Source organism: Nycticebus coucang, chromosome 5 (genome assembly GCF_027406575.1).
Source record: "Nycticebus coucang isolate mNycCou1 chromosome 5, mNycCou1.pri, whole genome shotgun sequence".
Classification (NCBI taxonomy): Eukaryota; Metazoa; Chordata; class Mammalia; order Primates; family Lorisidae; genus Nycticebus; species Nycticebus coucang.
The window spans coordinates 47,090,251-47,115,532 of NC_069784.1; the positions used below are offsets into that span (position 1 = coordinate 47,090,251).

General features: G+C 41.6%; 1 protein-coding gene across 1 annotated transcript in view; it reads right to left on the reverse strand.

Annotated features, from left to right (window-relative positions):
- Positions 1–255: 255 nt before the first annotated feature.
- CD58 (CD58 molecule) overlaps positions 256–25,282 on the reverse strand; it is a 58,025-nt gene continuing 32,998 nt past the window's right edge. The window contains exons 2-5 of the mRNA XM_053591332.1: positions 18,476–18,772; positions 12,658–12,924; positions 5,723–5,799; positions 256–4,578 (exon numbers count right to left, since the gene is read on the reverse strand). Coding sequence (XP_053447307.1) covers positions 4,570–4,578; positions 5,723–5,799; positions 12,658–12,924; positions 18,476–18,695 — 573 coding nt within the window. The 5' untranslated portion in view covers positions 18,696–18,772 and the 3' untranslated portion in view covers positions 256–4,569. The remainder of the gene's footprint in view (positions 4,579–5,722; positions 5,800–12,657; positions 12,925–18,475; positions 18,773–25,282) is intronic.

Sequence of the window (25,282 nt, forward strand, 5' to 3'; positions counted from 1 at the left end):
ATTCTGTATTTGTGTGTGACTTCATGGTTCCCCAAGTGTGTCTGCTGTTTACCTCCAACGTGACAGCTAAGTGACACAGTACACTAAGTGGGTTAAACAATTGCAGGGCGAGAAGTCTCCCTGCCCCACCCACATTAGGCACCTGCCTGGTGGAAGAGAAGACCCACAGACCCAGCAAGGAGCATACTTTGTCCATCTTCTTCTCCCTCACTCCATGACTGATGCCGCTGAAGAGAAATGGAATATAGATTCTGAAAAGGTATGCAATTTTTATTTGTCTATATTAACAGGAAAAAAATAGCAACAACACTTACATTAGGTACATATTTACATTATTAACAAAAGTTTCCTTATTTTAACAACAATTTCATGACCAAGAACTAAGTAGACCATGACCAAGATGCAGGCACCAAGTACAAACTAATACTGGTTAGTTGACATTTATTCTAAAAAATAGCTGCTTGGTGAAGGTTTCTTCAAAGTTTTCCCGCCAAGGGACAAAATACTTTCAAAAGACTTTTTAAAGTTTTTAAAATAATTTCATTTTTACCCCGTTAGCTTCATCTGTTACCAACCAGTGGGAACTATAAAAAAATTTTCATGTTTATAATTTGTAAAATGTAGTCAATCTGGGCTAATTTGAGCCAAAAAGGGAAGCCACAGCCCTGCTTTGGCCAGGCTCCTCCAAACTGAGGCCCATTTCTTGGCCTTGCACCTTCCCCACGGTCTATTTCCACGGAGCCCACAGATCAAACCAGGCCTAGTTCTCCGAACATTTGTATTCTGTTAGTAAAGAGAATTCATGAAGAATTAGTGCTGTGGTCACAGGGGTGAGGCAAAGGGAAGCAAATTATAAATTTTCCTAACAGGAACCTCATAGGCTGTGAATTTCCCAGAAGGGGATAGAGAAAGTGGGCATTGCTCCTCAAATGAGCTGGGGCACGCATGGGACTCCTGGGAGGGGCACCAGCTGCGGCTGTGCCCCTCTCTCAGCTCCCTGCCTTCCCAGGACTCTCCTCACACACCCTGGCAGCCAGTGTCAGCTACTGCCAAGGAATCTAGCCTGCTTCTCCAGCTTGGTTTCCCAGGGTAACCTGAGCCCCATTCTACCTGGCAACTGAGGAGAACGAAAACCTCCTCAGTCCCACCACACCGGGCCCTCGACGCCATGCAGCAATCCTTTCTTCATCCCCACACCGGCCACAGCACCTCCCTCGGCAGAGCCCAGGTCTGCACCAGCTACTAGGCGGCCCCTCCTGTCTCTCTGACATGTAGCCTGCCCTGGGGTTCACCAAGTGCTCCCCCCACTCTCCTGCAAGCTTTGCTCCTCCACCTCTCCCCACGACCAGCCGGCATCTGGCTTTTCTTTCTTGGTGAGGACAGATGCTCAGGACGTCAATACTGGCCTCAGGATGGTGCTCCCCAATCTGTAACTTTGGCCCCAGCCCTGAAACTTGCACCTCCACTTCTGTGCCTGAATGTCATGCCCAAAGCAGTATGCCGCTGACTAGCAGTGTGACCCTGATATCTTATTCTACTTCTCTGAGCCCCACACACATTTTCTCTAAGCAAGGGGTGATTAATGCTGTCCCCTATGCAAGGCTCTTGGGTTCAAGAAGGTGATATCTGCACAGTGCATGGCATGCTGTTTTACTTAATAAGCTGCGGTTAGAACATCTGCAGGTGCCACTTCTTATTGCTGCACAAGGCAACCAGTGAGGGAGTGTAATCTGGCTCCCCAGGTAGTGAGTGCTCAACAGTAGGGCTGCTCTTATCCCAGCACGATGCACCATCCATAGCCTACTTACCTGGTTCTGTCTGTCTCTCTACCATGTTTCAAAAAATCTAAAATGAAGAAATTTTCATCTAAATTAAAAGACTGAAAACAGAAGCTGAAATCTTAAGGCTATTGACCACCTGTTAGAGATCTGAATTTGGAAAACTCAACCAAAGCTGGGATTTCCACCATCCTAAACGCATTCATCAAATTAGCTACAGAACTGGTCCAAAGAGTTGTTTCAAAATTGGTCAGAATACAATAGAAAAACTAACAAAAAAACGATGTACAAAATAGTTAACTTTATAAGTCCTTGTTCATGAGGCTAAAAGTGAAGGGAAGGTTAAAAAGGCTTAGACTAGTGCTGCCCACGTAGAAAGATAATGCACACCACATAAGCAGTCTCAAAGTTTTAGTCACCACATCACAAAGTAAAATGAAATAGGTGAATTTTCATAATATATTTTATGGACCCAAATCATCAAAAAAGTATCATTCTAGCATTTAATCAATAACTTTTAAGATATTTCATATTCTTTTCTTATACAGTCTTAGACATTTGCTGTGCATTCTACTCACGGCACACTGTAATCTGGATGCCTGTATTTCAAATACTCTGTAGCCACACATGGCTGCCATTTTGGATATTGAGATGGTGTCCCCACACACGCATGCATCAGCTCCTCCCGACAAAAGGCATCAGCCCTCACCTAGAACTAGTCAAAAGGGTTGACTAAAGCTTATAACGTTGTTTGTCAACAACAACTAGGCAGCTGGAGCTGTTGGCATTCACTGGCTCCCCTTCCGAAGACCCCAAGCTGAAGGCCTCACCATTTCCCAACTAAATGGCTTTAAGGTTAAGATGCTTGCTGAATTGTTTTAAAAGAATAATAGCCTTTGTTTTAGGTTACCCAGGGCCAACTTCCATTTGTTTGGAAGTTCTGTGGGACCTCAGGGTCACCTCCCTTTAGTTCAGGCATCCTGGTGATAGATTCACAATACTGAGTGGAAAATGACTTTCATTTCAGGGGACCAACCTGTTAAGGAGATGATTGACTATGCTACTGCTATTTTGGGATTAAAAATACATTTTAGCTGTATTTATGTTTATCTCAAAATATTGATTAAGGGGATACAAGTGTTTTTGTTACATGGACGTTTTGTATAATGCTTACATCAGGGCTTTTGGTGTGCCTGTGACCAGAATAGTGTTCACTGTACCCTACAGGTAAGTTTCTATGGCACACTCACCCTCCATCCCCCTCTTCCTGGTTTCTGATGTTCTTTATATCACTTCGTGTCCATGTGTACCCATCTCTTAGCTCCTAGGTATTAGTGAGAACATGTGGTGTTTAGATTTTCATTCCCGAGATACTTCACTTAGGATAACGGTCTCCAGTTCCATCCAAGTTGTTACAGATAACTTTATTTAACTCCTTTTCATGGATGTGTAGTACTCCATGCTGTATGTGTGTGTATATATACACATATATACAACACATTTTCTTTATCCATTCATGAATTGAAGGGCACTTAGGTTGATGTCACGTCTTTGCAGTTGTGAATTGTAATGAAGTAAACATTTGCAGGTGTCTTTTTGATAAAATGATTTAATTTTCTTTAGGTAGATGCCCAGAAATAAGATTGCTGCATAGGATGATAAGTCTACATTTATTTTCTTTTTTGAGGAATCTCCACATTTTTCTCTACAGAAGTTGTACTAATCTGCACCGACAGCGTATAAGCATTCCCACCGACAGCGTATAAGCATTCCTTTCTCTCTGCATTCATGCCAACATCTGTTGTTTTTTGACTTTTTAATAATGGCCATTCCAATAGGGGTTAGATGATATCTAGTTGTGACCTTAATTTGAATTTCCCTGATAATTACTGATGTTGACCATTTTTTTCAGATGTTTGTTGGCCATTTGTCTATTTTCTTTCAGAAAGCTTCTGTTCATGCCTTTTGCTACTTTTTAATGGAGTTTTTCTTTTTTTCTTACAGATTTAAGTTCTTTGTAGATTGTGGATATTGTGGATTTCTTAAATGTATCATTGGTGAATATTTTCTCCCAATCTGTAAGTTGTCTATTCACTCTGCTAAGCAGAAGCTTTTTGATCTAATTAAGTCCTATTTATTTATTTTTGTTGTTGCTGTCTTTGCTTTTGGAGTCTTAGTCATAAATCCTTTGCCTAGGCCAATGTCTTAAATAGTTTTTTCTATATTTTCTTCTACAAGTTTCATGCCTTATACTTAAGCCTTTAATCCATCTTGATTAAAGATAGATTGATTTTAGTATATGGCAAGAGATAGGGGTCCTGTTTCATTCTTCTGAACGTGGCTGTCCAATTTTCCTAGCCCCAGTTATTGAAGAGGACTTCCTTTGCCCAATGTATGTTGTCTGCTTTGTCAAAGATCAGTTGGTTGTAGGGAGATGGTTTTATTACTGGGTTCTCTATTCGGTTCCATTGGTCTATGTCTCTACTTTTATATTAATACCATGCTGTTTTGGTTACTACAGATTTGTAGTATAATTTAAAGACAGGTGATGTGATGCCTCCAGATCTGTTCATTTTGCTTAATACTGCTTTGGTTATTTAGGCTTTTTTGGTTCCTACTGAAGTTTAAGATTATTCCCTTTAGATATGTGAAACATGATGCTGGTATAAGGGATTGCGTTGAATCTGTAAATCACTCTGGCAATAAGGACATTTTAAAAATGTTTATTCTTTACCAATCCATGAGCAGGGGACGTTTTCCCATTTGTTTATGTCATCTGCGATTTCTTTCATTAGCATACCTTTAAAAAAAAACAACACACATTTGAGTCCTAAAAATAATTTACACTTTGAGTAATACCTCAAAATGTTCTTCAGCCGAATGTTATAACACTGTTTAGATAAGGGTCAACTAGCTGGTAATCTACTACTTAGAGCCCTTCATGGTATTTCCAATCCATAATGTAAAAATGGTATCCTCAGGAAATTAGATTCTAGCACCAAATATTCCAAAGTAGTCTATTTCAGCGTTAACCAAGAGAACTTTCTACAATGATAAAATTATTCCCTATCCAGACTGTCCAATATGGTAGGTAGCCACTAGCTAGACAATGCTACTGAGCACTTGAAACTGAAATCTAATTTACAAACTTTATCAAGACACAAGTGTGCAGTACCATGGATCTCAGATGCTATGACCTCATAGAAAGTTTCCTTTTCAGCATTCCCCAGGAGAGTAACAAATTAGCTTAGCAAATTTACTTTTTGTTAAGAATGATAAGGAATTGCGAACATCTGCTCTTCAAATTTACAGCCTGGTCCATGTCCTTTGGGTCTTGAGGGGCGGGGTTTCCTTGCCATCAGGAAGGCATAGGCTGGGAACAGGTCACCAGTTCTCCAAGTTGTATGGCTGGCCCAGGATCTCTGGGGCAGGGGGTGTGGGTGGGGTGGTGAGAAAGGCTCCAGAAATAGTGCTAGTATAACTGTTACCCACTTCAAAGTCACTCAACTCAACAGAAACCCCTTTCCTACCTGGAAGCTCCGCCTGCATTATTAGACATGGAAATTATAAAGGTGGCAGCCAAGAGAAAAAGGTCTTTAGCAAACTCTGGCTTGGAGACAAGAAATATAACTATATGTAGAAATGCACCACAGATAAAAGGCAGCTGTGGAACAGGCCTTGGAAGTCTTAGGCTGTGCTCCCAGGCCTGTGAAGTTCTCTGTAGCCCAAGGATTTATGGCACTTAAGATAACACAGAATCTTAGGAGAATCCAGGTACACTCAGCAACCCCAGACAACATGTAAAACAAAAACGTTTTTCCTTCTTTTCAAATATCTAAAATTTCAGACTTTGTTTTTATTTTCAAACTATATTCTGGCCTTTGAAAAACCAATTCAAGCTTGAAAACTATTTTAAAAATCTAATTTAAAAAAAGCATACATACCTTTAAAAACCATATAGCACTTAGTAAACTCACTACTAGTAGTGATGCTATAATTGGATACCTGACCCTTGGATGACCTGTAAAAAAAAAAAAAAAAAAAAGAAAGGTAAAGAAATTAAACTAGCTGAACTGATCAAAATGAAGATACAGTTGGGCTTGGCGCCCATAGCACAGTGGTTATGGCACCAGCCACACACACCAAGTTAGCAGGTTCAAACCCAGCCAGGACCTGCTAACCAACAATCACAACTGTAAATAGCTGAACATTGTGGTGGGCATCTGTAGTCCCAGCTACTTGGGAGGATGAGGCAAGAGAATCGCTTAAGCCCAAGAGTTGGAGGTTGCTGTGATGCCACGGCACTCTACTGAGGGCGATATAGTGAGACTCAAAAAAAAAAGAACATACAGCTGATCTCTCTTATTTGCAGATTCCTACTTGCAATTTGACTTCTTTCTAAAGTTTATTTATGATCCCCAAATCAATACCCAACAGCAGTCATTCTCAGGCAGCACAACAGCAAAAATTTTGAGTCACCTAACATGCACATTCCCAGCTGAGATGGATCAAGGCTGCCTTCTTGTTTCAGCCCTCACATTCCGAACAAGTGTCCTATTTGCTGTCTATTTTTTGCTGTGATTTTGCATTCTTATGCTTTTTGTAGGAGATTTCACTGTTTAAAATGGCCACAAGTTGGCCGGGCACGGTGACTCACGCCTATAATCCTAGCACTCTGAGAGGCCAAGGCAGGTGGATAGCTCAAGGTCACAAGTTCAAGATCAGCCTGAACAAAAGTGACACCCCATCTCTACTAAAAATAGAAAAACGGAGGCAAGAAGATTGCTCGAGCCCAAGAGTTGGACGTTGCTATGAGCCATGATGCCACAGCACTCTACACAGGGCAACAGCTTGAGACTCTGACTTGTAATGAATAAAATAAAATAGAATGGACACAAGCATAGTGAAGTACTGACTCGTAATTCCTAAGTACAAGAAGGCTGTTGTGTGCCTCATGGAGAAAATACATGTGTTAGGTAGGTTTCACTTAGGCCAGAGTTAGAGCACTGTGGCTGAGAGTTCAATGTTAATGAATCAGCAGTATCTATTAAGTGATCTTTAAACAGAAACACATATAAAACAAGGTTACAAACTGAACATCAACAAAAACGTTTTGATCAAAGGCTCACAGGAACTTAACCCTTATCTCCCGTAAGAACAAAGGTTCAGTACTTAGTATTTCCGTATTCAAGATGTCTTTACAGGACATCACTACTGTGACTGACAAGAATCAACTATTTCCAAATGAAATTATATGCATAAGGTTGACACATACTAGGCCCTGTATATTAAAAGAAGCAAATGTTGCATGAGAAGGTTTGTTTCTGATGATTCTTCACTGGGCCATGTGGCGCCATGTGCTTCGTGGGGCAATTCAGCAGCTGTACATAACAAGCCTTAGAAATGTTTACTCTCAAGAAGCTGGGCATTGGCTCACACCTGTAATCCCAGCACCGTGGGAGGCTGAATGGATTGCTTGAGCTCAGGAGCTCGAGGCTTGTCTGAGCTAGAGTGAGACCCTGACTCATGAAAAAAATTGAAAAACCCAGCTGGGCACCTGTAATCCCAGCAGCTTCAGAGACTGAGGCAGCAGGATGCCCACAGCCCGAGTCCGACGTTGCAGTGAGCTACGATGCCATTGCACTTTGCTCAGGGCATAGGGTAGAACTCTGTCTCAACAAAAAAAAAAAAAAAAAGAAGAAGAAGAAGAAGAAGCTGGGCATTGTGCTAAGTGCTGTGCCTTACAGTCTCACTAAATCATTAAAAAGTTGGGCAGTGCCTTAAGCTTCAGTGCCTTAGTTTCCTCCTAGGGTACCCATAAATGGGACATACAAACATACCTATTTCTTAGGGCCATTGCACTTAAGAAGCAGTTGTTATATAGTGCCATTATCCTATTGAGTAGAGGTTAATTGGTATCATTATTAATATCCTATAATTTTATTTCTGAGATGTTATCCTGGGGAAATTATCAATGATGTGACCTTCCCCACCTTACTTATAATAGCAGAAAAGCTAAAAAAAATAAAAATAAAAACCTGAGTGTCCTCAACAAAATACTATGGTATGTTCATGAGGTGGTCTCTACCCAGTTATTGAAAATCCAAAAGAATATTTAAGGATATGTGAAAACGTTCACCATGCATTGCTAAGGACAGGGGGCTCCTTACAGAAAGTATGACGTGCATATGGGAGGCGAGGGGAGAGCAGAGAGAGAAACGTGACTTAAGAGATGAGAGTCAGAATACAGATGCGTGTTCTTCCCTTTATTTAGGGACACAGGTGAGCTGGAACAGATAGGCGGTCACATTACCAACCTGTGTGATGTGAGAAGACTCTGCCTGGAACGTGCCCAGTGCCCCTCCACCCCAAAATCCATTCTCACCTCTTAAGTAACAGAATTTGATGTTAAGCTGGACATGATACCATCACCTAAACGATTAATTTTTCAGCCTTTTTTGAAGCTAAGTTTGACAGGTGACTAAGTTAGGGGCAGCAAGTGAAGAAGGGTTGTAGAATATTTCTCACAAGTCTCCAAAGGAAGAGAAGGCATGCTATTCTCCACTTTCTGCATCCTGCTGCCCAAATGCAACATGCTGGCCAATCTTGATCAGCCATAGCCTGGAGGGCAGCAGGGGTTGGGGGGCACCTGGGTCTCTGATAACTTCATAAAGTAGCAATATGCCTAGGGATGCCTATCGCCATTTTTTTTTTTTTTTTGTCATCTTCATTTCTAAGCCCTGCTATGGTTTCTTCTTCAATTTTATGCAGATGAATTAATTCTAATTGATATAATCCCTTCCAAAAAGCTCTCTTGCATGGGATGCTGCCAGCTGCCAGCACTCTTTGAGACAGCGGATCTCAAAGATGAGAGCAGCAGTAGCATTTAATTCTCCGTTCTTCCTTCCTGACCTTCCACTGCTTTGACTGGGATCATTCCCTGTTCGCCTGTCCTCTCAGCTGACGCATTCTCAGAGTCCTCTTTCCACTTCCCTGAAGACCTTTTCGCCTCCCTTGCTGGATCTTCTTCCTTGTAACAGTCTCTAAATGCTGCAGTCACTCACAGGACACCTCCTAACACCTGCTCCAAGCGATCTTATCTAGCCCATGGCTTCACGTGCCTACTATACCCCTTACACCCAAATTTATGTCGCCAGCCTGACTGCTCACTAGAGACGCAGACTCGTGAGTCTATGTGCCTTCCTTGATATCTACATTTGAAACCTAACAGGATTTCAAACTTAACATGTCAAAACACAAACTTATGTTGTCCACATACCTCCTGTCCCCCAGCCTTCTCCGTTTCAGTAAATGGTGACATGATTCATTCACTTGCTCAGGTCAGAAATTTAGGTGTCCCTTGAGTACTTACTAGACAACTTTCTCCCCAACACGAACAATTAGGAAAATCTCTGGGCTCTATTTCCAAAATGTATCCTGAACTGAACAACTTCCACCAGCACCCGTGGCTACTACTCCAATCCAAGACACCATGTTCTCTTTCTTGGAGTTTCCAAAGGAGGTGTGTGCACCCCAGGGAGTACATATGATGGTCAATTAGATGCAACAAATTAGAACCTAATTATAGTTATTATTTATATCATTCTTCAATTGTTTTCCTATTTTATGTTTTAAAATAGTATAAATTACAGTCAGTGTTCTTTGGGTACTGGCTCCAGGATCCCAAGGGGATATCAAAGTTCACAAATACTCAAGTCCCACAATCGGCCCGGTGGAACCCGTGGATATGGAAAGTTGGCCCTCCACGTGTGCAGGTTTTGTGACTGGGAATACTTTATTTTCAGTCTGCACTTGGTTGTGATGCAAAACCTCCCAATGGTGGGCTAACTGTATTTGCAGAAAATTCTGTGTATAAGTGGACCCGTGCAGTTCAAACCTGTGTTGCTAAAGGGTCAACTATATATCATTTAGTAGAATACTATGGAAGAAATGTCTGTGGATCCCTAGTGTCCAATTTTCTTTGGTCATCTAAAGCCTGTGTTTTACCTGGGGATGTGGTCAGATAGCTAAATAAGAAATTCCCCAGCCTCCCTAGCTAGCTGTGGCCACAAACTCAATCTGACTGGGGGATGTGCCTGCAAGTGACATGTGCCTCACTGTGTTACTGCCCACAGGGGAGAATGGTGCTCTACCCTCGCCTTCTCTCTCCCCATGTGCTATGAAGCAAGCAGAGATGTGAACGCCTGTCTGACTCCAGGCAGCACAATTCCTAAGCCATAGATACTTCAGAATACATTTCCAAAAGACAAGGATTATTTGTAAAATATAACCATGCCATTATCGTACCCATAAAATTATTGCATATAATATAATCAAATATGAAGCCAGTGTTTAAATTTCTCCCTTTTAAAACGGTCCTTAAAAATCAAGATTAAATAAGTTACATATATTGCTATTTTTCATATATTGCTATTAATCGATGTTTCTTAAGTCTCTTTAATCTGTAATTTTAATAAAATTTTATGTAATTTTAATAAAATTTACTGCAACAGGCCTTTATAAATTTTAGTTTCTTTATTTCCCCTAATAAAATATGAGATGGATAAGAATCCCGTCTTTAATTTTAATTATCTCAAAAACTCTTCTTTAGCTTATTAAGTTTTAACTAGTCAATAACCTCCTCACTTTCTGGGCTATGGTGATAGTAGGCCAGGGGATCTCATGACTAAAATCCACAGATTACAAAGAGTCCCCAACAGACAAAATGTTGCAAGAAACATGTAGACCAATATCTGCATATATCAAGGTGGTTGGTTTTCACTAGCTGTGAATGAGTTATAATTTTTTTTTATTCACTAGCTGTGAATGAGTAAATGATATGATTTTCACTGGCTGTGAATGAAAAAAATTTTTTTTTAATTTGATTTTGGGACATACGGAGTATCAAAACTGTATCGTGAGAAAAACTCTGGAATTCAAAGATCTGAATTTTAACTCCATCGCCATTACTTAAGGGACTCTGGGGAAGTCACGTGCCACCTGGTTGGACCTGACTCTTCAGTATAAAAAGGTAAAGAACAACAGGGTCTGGCTGGTCTGAAATGGGAGTGGAGCGGTGCCACGGAGGCAGCTGTCGGGGGCTCTGTGGCAGGACGGAGGCAGCTGTCGGGGGGGTCTGTGGGAGGCCAGTCAGTGTGAGTCACTGTGCTTCTTCAGTGTAGCATTAGAAGCTTACAGGAGAAACCAAAACCTCCGAAATGAAGATCTGGGATAAAACTGTTATACCCACAAAAGAATTCAAAAATCATAATGAGAAAAAAACACTAATTAAAAAGGGGGGTTGTTTTCATATCAATGAGAGGACTATTACGACGATGATCTTTTATCAGAGCATGTACAGAGAAGGCATCTTACTTGGCTATCTTCCATTGTAATGACAAAAGAAGAGTGGAAAACCTGAAAATCGCCTCAAATATTCCATATAATTCTATTGGGGGGGCTCTTATTCAGAAATTGTTTCTTTTAAGTATTTTATCTCTCAGAACACTTAAAGCTTTTCAGATTTCAACTTGCTCTGTGCACGGTCACCTTCTTCCTCCTAGTTGGTCATATCCAGCGCCCACACACCAAAAGCTAAAAGCACACTGGTTTTGGTTTTTCCCATCTAAGGCAACTATCTGCTATTACAACAAACTGTATTTCTGTATTGTACGCTTTGAGTATTATGCAATACTCAAAAGAATTAATAAAGGAATATTTGGTTCAAGCATAACTAGTATAACTTTGTAGCTAGTTTAAAAAACTTGCTGCAATTGTGTGATTTGTGCAGACAGTGCTACTTGAGTGACATCTCTGTGGGTTTGGTTTCTTCTCTGTCTCCAGGGACCAAATCCATCAGTTAAGAAACTGGAACTCGTTTTTCACTTTTTCTGGAAAAATAAACTTGTTTTCTCAAGAAATTACTCTGCTTTGGAAGTGATATTATAACTTTTATGGTTCTGTGTCAACTGTTTGCAAAGTTTCAGAGAAGACAATAATGGGAAACTTAGGGAGAATGGTTCACCATTTACAATCCAAGTCTCTTATATTCATTCATTCATTATAGTTACTAATTTCCCTCTTCTGTGCCAGCTGGTTGTTCAGAAAAATTTCATCCACAGACTCACCTTCTCCTCAAAGAGACTCATACTCCCTATTTGCCATGGAATCCTGTTCACTGTTTATAATTACACTATTATTCTGAATTATAGTATTTACTATTTTTATCTTTTCTTTTACATTTTAGTAAACCACTTTCAAGTCACTGAACATTCTGTTTGTTAAACGGAAGATATAATGTAAAAAAAAAAACAGATAATTAACATTAGAAATATAAACAATACTTAAACATTTAAAAAAACATATCTAAGACATTGTCAGGCGATTAACTTAGTGTTAGCCTAAAGAAACATATCATATGCATGTTCTTCTAGTAAGGAGCACCCTTTAAGAACATAATGATTATTAAGAATATTACAAAGCAGCATTATAAATAGTTACAATCTTGGGCTCTAGAGCCAAATGGCCTCAATTCAAAACCAGGCCCTGCCACTTACTAGCTGTTGACCTTGGGCAAGCAACTTAAACTCCATGTTTAAATAGGGATAAATACTAGCATTCAAATCATAGGGTTGTATGAGGATTATCTGAAGGCTGAATTAATTAACACATGTATTACAATGGTGCTCAAAGAAACGGCTAAAAAAAAATTGTTACTTTTATATCTCTAATGGGGTTTCTATGGAAATTAAAACACATTTTTCACATTTCAAACTAGTGAAGCTTAAGTTGACCACAACATCTATGTTGAAAACCTCAAACTCCCACTGGTCTTAGACCCACGAGTAAATATTATCTCCACCAGGCCACATTTACTCACCGGTGTTTGGGATACAGGTTTCCAAACTGATCGTTAATGTCTTTATGGATACTTTATTGCTTACAACACACTGTACTTCCTGTGAGAGATCTCTTTCCATAGTAAAAGATATTTCATTGTTTGAGTGACTTTTGCATTGTTCCCAAGGGCAAGACCACGAGTAATTTAAAAGTTCCACATGGTTGTTATAATGCTCTGGGATCCAGCATTGGGCTACAATTTTTCCATGAATCAATGTACAATTTAGTTGAAGAGATGGTATGGGCTCTGAAAAGAAAAAAAGGGGTAATATTTAGTAAGAAAAGAGTAACATTTAGACTCATGATCTTCAGGTTTATGAAGAGCTCCCAACTTCCTTATGAGCTTGGAAAGACAAGCAGACCACGGCCTTGAGCATGGGCAAGTCCTCTCTGCTGCTGGGTGGCATCTACCCGCTTAACATCAACAGAATACATTCAGGCTCCAAATTCCTTATCCTCAATTCTGAAATTTAAAAAGCCTCTGAAAGCCAAAAGACTTTCCCCAAGTTGGTAGCAAGGTCATTTAACTGCAAATCCTGATCTGAATTAACATATGAATTTATAGACTTTATTTTTTTCACTTACTTCAAATGTTCACCGTTTCACAACAAAAATATTCCTGTGCTTGACCACAGGGTGCTTCCCATAACTAAGTGGGGAGCTTACTGTGTGGAGAGAAAATTCCTTGTATTACCTTTCCCAAAGGTAAATAATAATAATTCCAAAACATATCTGACTCAAAGGGCTTTGCAAGAAATTCTGTGGAACTGCACAGAGGCCGGCAGGCCCTGCCTGCTGGTTGGGCCAACCCTGCTAACAGGCAGAGTGAGGTACAGCAGGTGTGACAGGCCTGCCAGACCAGAGGCCTCACTCCCAGCCTTCCTCTAGGAAGCACCTGCTCCCGGCTAAGGCATTCTGTGGCTGTAAGGGTGGGTTAAGACACTTGCATGTCATGTTACGCCCTCAACTTTTCTTCAGCAATTGATCATAAGAGACTTGAAAAAATGTGCAAAAATACATGTAATATACATCAATAGTCATGATAACACATGGATAGTAAAGCCAAAACATTATAAACATCTTCTAAAAAGGGTAGTAAATTAAGGTTCACCAAGATAATGAAATACCAAGCTGCCATTAAAATGGTGCTTTCTAAGACAAAGAGATATTTAAACTCCAATTTATAATCTGAAAAATAAAAGTGTTTAACTAATCGACCCCTTGTCTTTTCCTCCTCCTGAATGTGTTGGGCCTGCCTTGCTGGAGACCAGAGGTCACGTGCTGACTTCCCTTTCTGCTTGGTGCTTCCTCAATTTTTAAGTTTGATCTAATTCACGTTAACTCCTTACACTTTGCCTTAAGGTTTTATTTAACAGAAGGGACTTTTAATCATGTTTTAAATACGAGAAACCCTTCTCCAAATGAAATCTTAGGTTACAATCCAATCAGTGAATGAGGAGCTTCTCTGGCTGACTTAAAAAGCTGAGCTGGCCCTGTCCACGTCGCCTACTCTAGCCGACATTGGGCCCCAGGGGAACTTCCAAGGGCCCCCATGTGTCCCCAGAAGAAAACAGAAATGCCTGTTCTCAGCAGTGCATGTACTGGCCCCTGCCTCTGCCACGAGGCTGGGCATTTCTCATGGGCAGAAAGCCAAGGTTTCGACTTGCTTAGAAATGAGGCCCTGATGACTCCATGGCATACATAGATTTTCATTTTTAATGACAAGAAGACACTCCAAACCTTTCAGGTATCAAGCAACTCTCACTGTAGACTTTTACTGTTGGAATGCTGTCTTTATATTTTCTATGCATTACACACACAAATTTTTTGCATGTGGTTGCCTTAGTTATGTTCTTGCAGAAACATCTAAATATCAAAAGTTATGCTCTATATTGTTAGTAAAGGAAATCTGAACAGATGACAGTGCCTAAACGTACAGTTTACATCCTTTTGGAAAGTATGTAAGTGCATGTTTTTGTGCACCTTCTTCTACTTTTTTACAGATATGCTCTTATTTTTATTTAATGACTTGGGCTTATGCTCGAATATAAGTTATCTTGGCAATTATGAGCTTTCTATCTAGCAACACACTTGGGGAAATTCTTTTGGAGAATATTTTCTAATTATTGTTAAACGTCATAAATGATTTCTTTTATTCCATATATAATATATATATAATGTCAAAAAGGATAAATATATAAGATGAATTACTGCAAACTATTTTAGATTGACAAAATTTGCATAATCAAATCACAAGTAAAAGTATATTGTTTTCTGTCTTTAACTCAAATAAAGTTTTTAATAAAAAAAAAAGAAAAGAAAAAGGAAATGAGGCATTTCTGAAGCATGTCTCAGATGTCAGTGTGCTTAACTAAGAACCACTGAGGGTGCTTGTTAAAAACACAGGTTCCCGGGTCCCACCACCCAGGTGGCTCTGATGTGGGTGCCCATTTGTCCTGTCACAGCTTGTTTAGCTGACATTTTCATCTGACACTTTCTGAACTGAGCAGAGGCACGTCACAAGCCCCCAGATTGTGAATCTTCAGAGGGCAAAGAGCATGTATTTTTCACCTTTCAACCACAGCAACTGATATCACATAAGGCACACAGATGGCTCCACGCAAGTATTGTTGGATTACCAAAGAGACAGATGGACAGAAGGGTGGATTCAGGGAGACAGTCTTTTAAATTACTTTCTCCGCTCTATCAAATGTAAATTCTTCAACCAGCTCATCTCCAAACAGAATGATACGGTGTTTAGCACAGCCCCAGAAGCCTGGCTGCCGGGGTTCAGGTCCCAGCTCCATTGCTAGGAGCCTCTTGGCACCCCAAGCCCAGGTTTCTTGCTTTCTACAATGGGGAGACAAACAGTACTTACCTCTCAGACTGTGAGGAGAGTTAAGCGAGGTGCTGCAGGGAACAGCCTGTACAGTGGGGTGCACAGGGGACTGTGTGACAAAGACTAGCTGTGATAGAGCACAAAGCTACTGGCCACTGATCAGCTCCAGGAGGCCAAGGTTTCCTGGGAGGATGCGTGATATGAAAAGAAGCACTAACCAGGAGTTGTGAGTTTGGAGCTTTAGTCCTGGCTTTCTGTGACCTTGGGCCAGTTTTAGGAGGTAAAAGACTCAAGAAATCATCCAGTCCAAGCCTCTTGTTCTCTAAGCTAAGAAACAGGGCCCAAACTGTCTCAATTTCCTCTGTTAAAGGAAATGCTTTATCAGATCATCTCAAAGGTCAAACAGAACAAGAAGGTTATTTGAGGGGAGCTGTGCAGGTATCCTAGCCTTACCTTCTGTGTTATTAGTACCCCTCGGCTATGCGGAAGCCCTTTCTGACCATCTCCTCTGCTACTGTTGCCAAGGACAAAACTTAGAAGTGATTACCTGACCCACCAGAAAGTGTACAAGCCTTTCTGCAGCACTTGGATCAGAGTGTCTACACCTCACACCTTTTCCTTTTATAAACCTTCCTCATTTTCTCACTGCCCATGGGATTTTACTACCTTGATATCTAACAAATATTATTTTGGTAACTTAAATGGCATTAAAGTGGCAAGAAATGTGCCTACTTCATCCCTAAGATAATAAAGTAATTTATAATTAATGAATTTAGCCCACTGCTGTGTAAGAAATAAATTTCTTATACATCTGATAACATTTCATAGAAATATGTGTATGTTTCCATTAGCTTTAATAAAGGTCGCACACAGACCAATGCAGACCATTTAAGGACAGAGCAGTTAATTCTACTTAAAGGAAAGTCATCATCTTTGATGTGATAAAGGTTTGTAAGGGGAGGAGAAAGAACCAATAAACAAGTAGTGGAAATTTCAAGGGGACTTCGGGGCGGGGAGGAAAGCAAGATCTCAGCTCAGACACATAAGGAAGTGGAGACCCTGCCTTCAGGAGGCGCCAGGAAATCCCCCTATCCAAAATACACTTGCTGAAAGTCTCTTATGAGGTCTGGTGTCTCCGGAAGATTACCATGTTCTTAAATAAGTGTTAACATAATTTCCAGAAAGTGTGACTTCCTTATTTCTTAAAAAAAAGAAAGAAAGAAAGAGAGAAACCATGACCAATCATGTTATCACTCAGGTGTGAAATCTAGAATCATCTTATGTTTTCTTTTCTATTTTATTTTTTTGCAGTTTTTTTTTTTTTTGGCCGGGGCCGGGTTTGAACCCATCACCTCCAGAATATAGGGCCAGTGCCCTACTCCTTTGAGCCACAGGCGCTGCCCCAGCTTATGTTTTCTTACAACTGATTCCTAAATCTTCATTCTGTCCTTTCCCAACATCTATTACTCAGCCCCCTGACTATCTGGATGACCACAGTACCTTCTAAACTGGCATTTACTTTCTCTTATCTATCATAGATACTCACCATCAGATTAACCTTCCAAAAATATTAAATAGTTCATTAAATCACTTCCCTGCTCTGGTTTCTGATACAATGTCACTGACCCCAGGCTAACGGGTCACACCCTCAAACCCAAACTTAAGTCTCAACAATCAGTGCTGTAGATATCAGTCCCTCCGATCAAAAACCCCCTGCTCTGGGCGGTGCCTGTGGCTCAAAGGAGTAGGGCGCTGGCCCCATATGCTGGAGGTGGCAGGTTCAAACCCAGCCCCGACCAAAAACTACAACTCTACCCCCACCCCCTGCCCTGTATTTGACTCCTCCATGGACTTCACTAAGCTTTCTGTTGGTCTGAGCACCAAAATCATGCACCTTGCTGTGTTACCACAGGATTTTTTTTTTTTTTTTTTTGTCTCTTTTGGCCGGGGCTGGGTTTGAACCCGCCACCTCCGGCATATGGGACCGGCACCCTACTCCTTGAGCCACAGGTGCCACCCTACCACAGGATTTTAAGACTTAAATTATTTTAAAACATTTCATCAAGTTTAAAAAGAGAACCTACTCAAATATTCTGAACTTAGTTTTATAAACTCTATAAAAGGGTTCTCAAAATGCATTCCATTGTTAACTAAATTCTGAATCAATCATTTTGTCTGTTGGTACTATAAACTGCCAGACCCCGACTTCCGTGTCTTAAAGATTCTACTTCTTCAAAGGACCTATTGGTTCTTCTAACACAGAGGTTCTCAAACTGTGGGTCGTGACCCCACAGGAACCGTATTAAAGGGTCTCAGCATGAGGAAGGTTGAGAACCACTGCTCTAACAGGATGCCTCAATATCTGTTATAATGAGCTGCACTTGTCTAAATGAAGTTCACGGGGCCAGTTCGCATACATGCCAGTTCGCATACATCCTTGCAGGCCGCTGTAAAGATTTTAGCTTTAACTTGGAGTGAGACAGAGCGAATAGAAAGTTCTACACAAATAGGTGACGTGATCTGACTTCTGTTTTAAAAGGATCACTCTGGTAGAACCAACAAAACTTCCCAGTGGCGTGAATGTGGTGTTAAGGAAAAAGAGAGGTGTCCTAGATGACATCAAAATTTTAGCCTAATTGGAAGGGTGGAGCTGCTGTTTATCAAGGAGGGAAATGTGTGGGAAGGAACAGGTTTTAGGGGAAAGATAATGAGCTTAATTCTGGACAGGTGATACCACAACGCCTCGTTATTTTTAGAGACTGGGTCTTGCTCTTGCTCAAGCTGGTCTCAAACTCCTGAGCTCAGGCAGTACGCCTGCGTTGGCCTCCCAAAGTGCTGGGATTACCGGCATGAGCCCCTGTGTCCGGCTAATGCTTTTGTTTTCCATAAACCAATGATTTGTATTGTCTCTAAAAGTAGGTGGAAATTTGTCAGTTAAATCAATTTATGGAATACTCACCAATCACATAAAGAAAGAACTTGACAGTATCTGCCATATTTGGTGATTCAATTTCGTACTCATCTTCATCTGATAATGTTAAGTTAAAGATAGTGAGGTTGCCAGACACATGGTCTAATTGAACTCTACCCTGAAAAGGTGGGAAAGGTTTCATGACTGAACGGTCCCATTCTATAACTTTATTCTTCTGTTTTTTCCACAGGATCTCGTGAAAAGTCATCGTATGGTTTGACGGACCAAAAGTTACATTCTCGTTCAAAGCCCCATATACGATTAGGCCATCACAGCTGATAAAATCTAGGAGAGGGAAAACATTGGTTAGAAAAAACATGACTTTAGGCATGAAATTGTTCATCAGATACTTATTTTGCTAAGCTGATATGCTAAGTTTATAAACTGATGATGTTAAAGAGTGGGAAGTAAACACAAGCTTGACCATGTAGAACTCAACCTTTACTAGAAAACTGGGGCTACATTTACGGAGTACCAACTGTGTGGCAGATGCCAGGGCCCATGCTGCAAATGTGTTGGCTGCAGGCCCTCTGGGAGGCCCATCTGTGGAGGAGACACAGAGCATGCCATTCACAGAGCTGCAGCCCCCTGATCAAGGGCCTCCCCCAGGAAGTCATGCTGGAACTGACAAAAGCCCATGCAAATCACTAAAGGATCAAGGGCCATGATCATAGGGATAAAGGAAATATCACCTGCAAAGAGAAAGTCAAGGAAGAGTTTGGTGTGGTTGGAAAACAAAGCAATTCCTAGTAGCTAGAACAAAGAGAGTAAAGAAAGCCTCTTGGGGAAAGAGATGGGTGGGGGCTAGGTCATAGCCTATGTTGTGGGGGACGACAGGGGGTTAGGGAAGTTATGCTAAGGGTGTGGACTTACCCTAATGGCTACAGAAAGCCACACAAAGGTTTTTCACAAAAGGCTGGCCAGATATGATTTAAAGCAGGCTAACTCTGCCTTTAGAGCAGAAAGAGGTTGACTGGCCAAGCAAGGAGGGGGAACCAGCAGGAAAGTCAGTGCTGTGGCGACGAGAGCAGTGGACAGGGCAGACTAGACCAGGGGTGCTGGTGATGGGGGTGGACAAGAGGACAGACTCAAGAGATGTCTGAGAAATGGAATCGCCAGGCACAGTGGCTCCCGCATGTAATCCTAGCAACTCTGGGAGGTCGAGGTGGCAGGAATGCCTGAGCTCAGGAGTTTGAGACTAGCTGGCGCAAGAGCAAGACCCTGTCTTTACTAAAAGTAGAAAAATTAGCTGGGGATCGTGGTGGGTGCCTGTAGTCCCAGCTACGTGAGTGGCTGAGGCAAGAAGATTGCTTGAGCCCAAGAGCTTGTTTGAAGTTGCTGTGAGCTATGATTTCATAGCACTCTACCCAGGGTGGCAGAGTGAGACAGACTCTGTCTCCCCCTCAAAAAAAAGAAATAAAGAAATGAAATCAATAGGATAGAGGGGGGATGGAGGAAGTGATGGGACTGTTTGGTCTCTTTCTTGGCTGACTGAGAGATGTCATTTAATTGAGACCAGAAACGATGCCTGGTGATGACGAGGAAGGACTCAGGGATTGGGTACAGTGGAAACGGGGACCAATACACTCCCACGGGCCAGTTGTTGGCTTCTCTGCCCAACTCCACTCAGTGAAATCTACCACAGCAAGAGTATTTACAGCATGAAACTGACGAATGCTTCACATCAGAGCCTCCTCTCCCCCTCCACACCAATCCAGTTGTCAAACATTTATTAGACCCATGAGATTGGGATAGTTTTGATACCCTTAAAATGGGTGTAACTGCACCTTGCTCCAAAACTTGACTTTCTTCTTAAGACAGAACAGAAACTATTTGGGGCTAACATTAAAGACAAGTTAAAGCAGCGGTTCTCAACTGTGGGTTGAGACCCACAGGAACTGTATTAAAGGGCCACGGCATGAGGAAGGTTGAGAACCACTGAGTTAAAGCTTGATTGAAGTTTTTGCCTAGTAGCAATTAGGGTAATAGAAAGAGCACAGGAGAAATCAGGAACATTAAATAGACCAGTTGTTGACGAACTGTATTCAGTAATTTCAAACTATCTACATGCAATAATTTTTAGGACCCATCTTCCTTAAATTAGGGAGGACTGCCTTCAAAAATATGCCACTATTTTTCCACTGCTGGTCATGGACTGTCTCTCCCACTTAACAGAGCATGTGGGAAGGCAGATGGAAACAAAAAGAATTTGAGTGTAGGCAATACCTATGGCTCAAAGGAGTAAGGCACCGGCCCCCCGGAGGTGGCGGGTTCAAACCCAGCCCCAGCCAAAAAAAAAAAAAAGAATTTGAGTGTATGTCTATCCACACATAACAATGGAGGCTCAAAAATGTCTTATAAATGTAAATCAGTGATTTTCAACCAGTGTGCCGTGAGAGGATCTTAGGTGTGCTGAGAAAAATTTTAAAGACCATTAATTATTTTCAAAAGCAGTTCAAAGCACGGTAAGTATATATTTTTTTAATTTTTATTTATTTTTATTGTTGGGGATTCATTGAGGGTACAAGAAACTAGGTTACACTGATTGCATTTGTTAGGTAAGGTCCCTCTTACAATCATGTCTTGCCCCCAAAAGGTGTGGCACACACCAAGACCTCACCCCTCTCCCTCTGTATATTCTTTTTATTTCACTCTTTTTTTTTGACCATCATAATTTAAGTATGCCATGGAAGTTTAACTACAGGTTCGAGTGTGCTGTGAGATACAAAAGGTTGAAAAACCCTGATGTAAATGAAAGGACGATTGGTAGTGGGTAGGGCAGTAGTGGGAGAGAGCAGGTATGTGCTGAACTACCACATACTGGCTGCATAAAGGTGGCTTCTGTCTTTCTCAGGGAGAGGTGATGTTTCCTGGGCTTGAGAACAATGAGAAGAAAGCACTCAGGAATGGAGCTAGTGGTGGAGAGAAGCAAGGGCAGAGAAAGGGGAGTTTGCAGCTCAAAAGAAATCACAGTGCAGTTGACACTTGAACAACACAAGTTGGAACTGCCTGGGTCCACTTATATAGAGAGATTTTCTTTCCCCTCTGCCACCCTTGAGTCAGCAAGACCACCCCATTCCATTTTCTTCCTCCTCCTTTTCAGCCACTGACTGTGAAGATGATGATGAGGATGAAAAACTGAATCATGATCCACTTCCATGTAATGAAGAGAACATATGATTTGCTTAATAACATTATTTTTTCTCGGCTCGGAGCCTGTGGCTCAATGGGCTAAGGCGCCAGCCACATGCACCTGAGCTGGTGGGTTCGAATCCAGGCCGGGCCGCCAAATAACAATGATGGCTGCAACCAAAAAATAGCCGGGCGTTGTGGCGGGCGCCTATAGTCCCAGCTACTTGGGAGGCGGAGACAGGAGACTCGGTTGAGCCCAGGAATTTGAGGTTGCTGTGAGCTATGATACCCAGGGCAACAGCTTGAGGCTCTGTCTCAAAAAAAAAAAAAAAAAAAAAAAAAATTATCTTTTCTCTAGCTTGCTTTATTGTAAGAATATAGTATATACCTATAACATAATACCTATGACAGATGAAATATAGTAGAGCCTCCATAGCTGACCACCTCCATGCACTGACCACCTCCTTAAGTTGACCTAATTTTCACAGTCTAGATGTATACCACATGTATGTATTAGCCCAGTAGGCTTAGCTCTTATGTTGACCACCTCCGTTTGTTGAGTGGTCAACTTACAGAGGTTCTACTGTATGTTAATTGACCGTATATCATCGGTTAAGTCTTCCAGGCAATAGTAGGCTATTGGCAGTGCCCATAGCTCAGTGGGTAGGGTGCCGGCCACATACACAGAGGCTGGTAGGTTCAAACTTGGCCTGGGCCAGCTAAAACAACAATGGCAACAAAAGAAGTAGCTGGGCATTGTGGCAGGCACCTGTAGTCCCAGCTACTTGGGAGTGTGAGGCAAGAGAATCACTTAAGCCCAAAAGTTGGAGGCTGCTGTGAGCTGTGACGCCACGGCACTCTACCCAAGGTGACAGCTTGAGACTGTCTCAAAAAAAAAAAAAAAAAAGTAGGTTATTAGTAGTTAGGTTTTGGGGGAGTCAAATTGGATACATGGATTTGCAACTATGTAGGGGGTCAATGCCCCTAACTCCTGTGCTGTTCAAGAGCCAATTGTAAAAGTCTGAGCTAGAAGAAACTCTAAAAATTATTTAGTCAAATTACTCCATTTCACGGGTGAAGTGGTGTGGCACCCAGAAAAATGAAGGACTGTTTTATTGGATGTCTGCTGTCTGCTGGGTACGCATTTGTATCGTATCTTGTGTGCCGTAGATGTCATTAACCCCATTTTACAGATGAGGAAACAGGCAAGTTTATGGCACCACGGGGACCAGAACACACATTTTCTGGCTCTTTGGTTAGTCAGTGTCTCTTTCAGAATAAAGAGGATGGATTCATTCCTTCATTCATTCATTCAGGAAATACTCACTGGGCATCTATTCTGTGTGAGACTTTTGAAAATAAGACAAGTACAGCTCCTCGCTGCCTTCTTGGAGCTGACTTTCTAGTACAGGAGACAGATGTCACACAGATAATTAGGTCAACATTCAACTGCACTATGAGAAGCGCCACTCAGTAAAAGCAGCAGGCACCAATATGCCCAGAGAACCAACAAGGGGCTAGGGAAAGCTCCCTGAGTTCTCAAAAACAAGCATCAGTTCATTCTTCCCAGAAGAGTCAGGAAGAGCCCTGTCAAGAGAACAGCTATGAAGACCCTAAGGCAGCAGTTTTCAACTTGTGGGTGGGGACCCACAGGAACTGTATTAAAGGGCCGCAGCCTTAGGAAGGTTGAGAACCACTGCCCTAAGGCAAGATGAGCCAGGGCAGGAGAAAAGCAGCAGGAGCTGGGCTGGGCACACAAGCAGGGAGGGGCTGGCAATCACAAGTCAGAACAGGTCTTTGAGATAAGAACAGGTCTTTGAGATAACAAAAACTCTGAAGAGTTTTAAACAAGACAGTGACAAAATAAAAGGAATTCTTTTTTAAAATATATATATATATTTGAAGCCTGAATGATTACACATAATTTTGTATGACTACGTAATGATCCCATATGTAGTTTTTGCAGTCTCCTTATCTGAACTTCTTTCCTTTTGTGTCTTGGATGCCTTACCCTCCCTTCCAACCCCCATAACAATTTCCAGGTCTCTCATCTACATTAACAATTTAGAAAACAACCTTTGATGTTTTTCTCTTTGCTTATATAGTCAAATAGAAACAAATATCAATAAATATCATGCATAAGGCCTATTTCCAGGCATACCTCAGAGATATTGTGTGTTTGGTTCCAAACCACTGCAATAAAGGAAAAATCAGGATAAAGTGAATTACACAAATTTTCTGGTTCCCCAGTGCATATGAAAATTATGTTTGGGGGCAAAGTAAGATGGTGGACCAGAAGGATTGTTCAGCTGAGCTCTCCTAGAACAACGGGGGAAAAAGCGAGGACCCAGCCACACCTGGGACAGGGACCTTGCCCAGAGTCATAATAGTTCAGGCACCACAGTGAGGAGATAGTGAACTGGACACGGCATGATCCAGAGAGGTGGAAATCTGATGAATTAGGCAAGTGACTGGCACTAGCTGGGATCACCTTCCCCTTCCCCTGGGGAGGCCTGGGATGGGAAGAAGCCTTTCTGGAGCTTTCAGTTGTTGGGGGAAATCTCTTATTGAGTGGAAAGGTTGGAAGAGAGGGTAGATTTGAATGGTATACGGCAACCAGATTAGAAAGCTGGTTGGAGTGGATTTGCCATAGGTTTGGTGGCTGATGAGGTACCCATACTGAGAAAGTCACAGAGGCCAGGGGCCTGCCATTGTGTGAAGGTCATGAGGTCTTAGCAGGGGCCTAAAGCACAGCCATCTTAATTCCGCATGCCAGGATCAGAATTCCACTTTCCCAAAAGGCTGAGGGACTCCCATACCCCACAAGAACTGGAGTGAGGGGGCACTGTGAGACCTGCCCCTGAAGGATTCTTGTGAGCTTTAAGATCCCAACCCAGTAGGGTTTGAATGCTGAGGAAACAATCAGGAGATCCCCAAAGGCACTAAGTTTGGAATAAGGACCATAGAGGTTGCTAGTTGTGCTCTCTGTCTTCCCCCCCAAAAACCCACAGCCCCACATGGTGTCCTGGTGACACACTGCAACATACTCTCGTCAAGAGCAAAGACTTCTGTTTGAAACAAAGGAGGCAGTGAGAAGGAAAAAGGACAAGGAAGTGAACAAGAAGAAAGAACACATGAGAAGGAAGCAACGTGAAAAACCAAAACAGAGGAACTCCTCCAAGGGACCATGAGGCAGCTGCTGCAGAAGAATCCACCTATAAAGAATTAATGGACTTGACAAAAAGGGAATTTAAAATATGGATGATAAAGACAATAAAAGGAATGGACAAGAAAATGGAAAGACAGAACCAAAAGCTGGATGAGAGATATATAGAATATAGAAAGGATATGGTGGAGCTTAAGGAAATGAAGAAGACAATCAAGGAATGTGAAGATGCAGTAGAAAGTTATCAAAAATAGGTTAGACCATGGAGAAGAAAGAGCCTCAGAGCTAGAGGATAAAGGTTTCGAGTTAACTCAGGTACTCAAAGAGGCAGAAAAGAAGAGAGAGAAAGCAGAATAGGTGCTTAGAGAACTATGAGACTCCATGAAGCATTCAAACGTATGAATAATAAGGATTCCTGAAGGGAAAGAAGATTGTCCCAAAGGAATAGAAGCCCTGCTGAAGGATATCATCAATGAAAACTCCCCAAGTTTTATAAA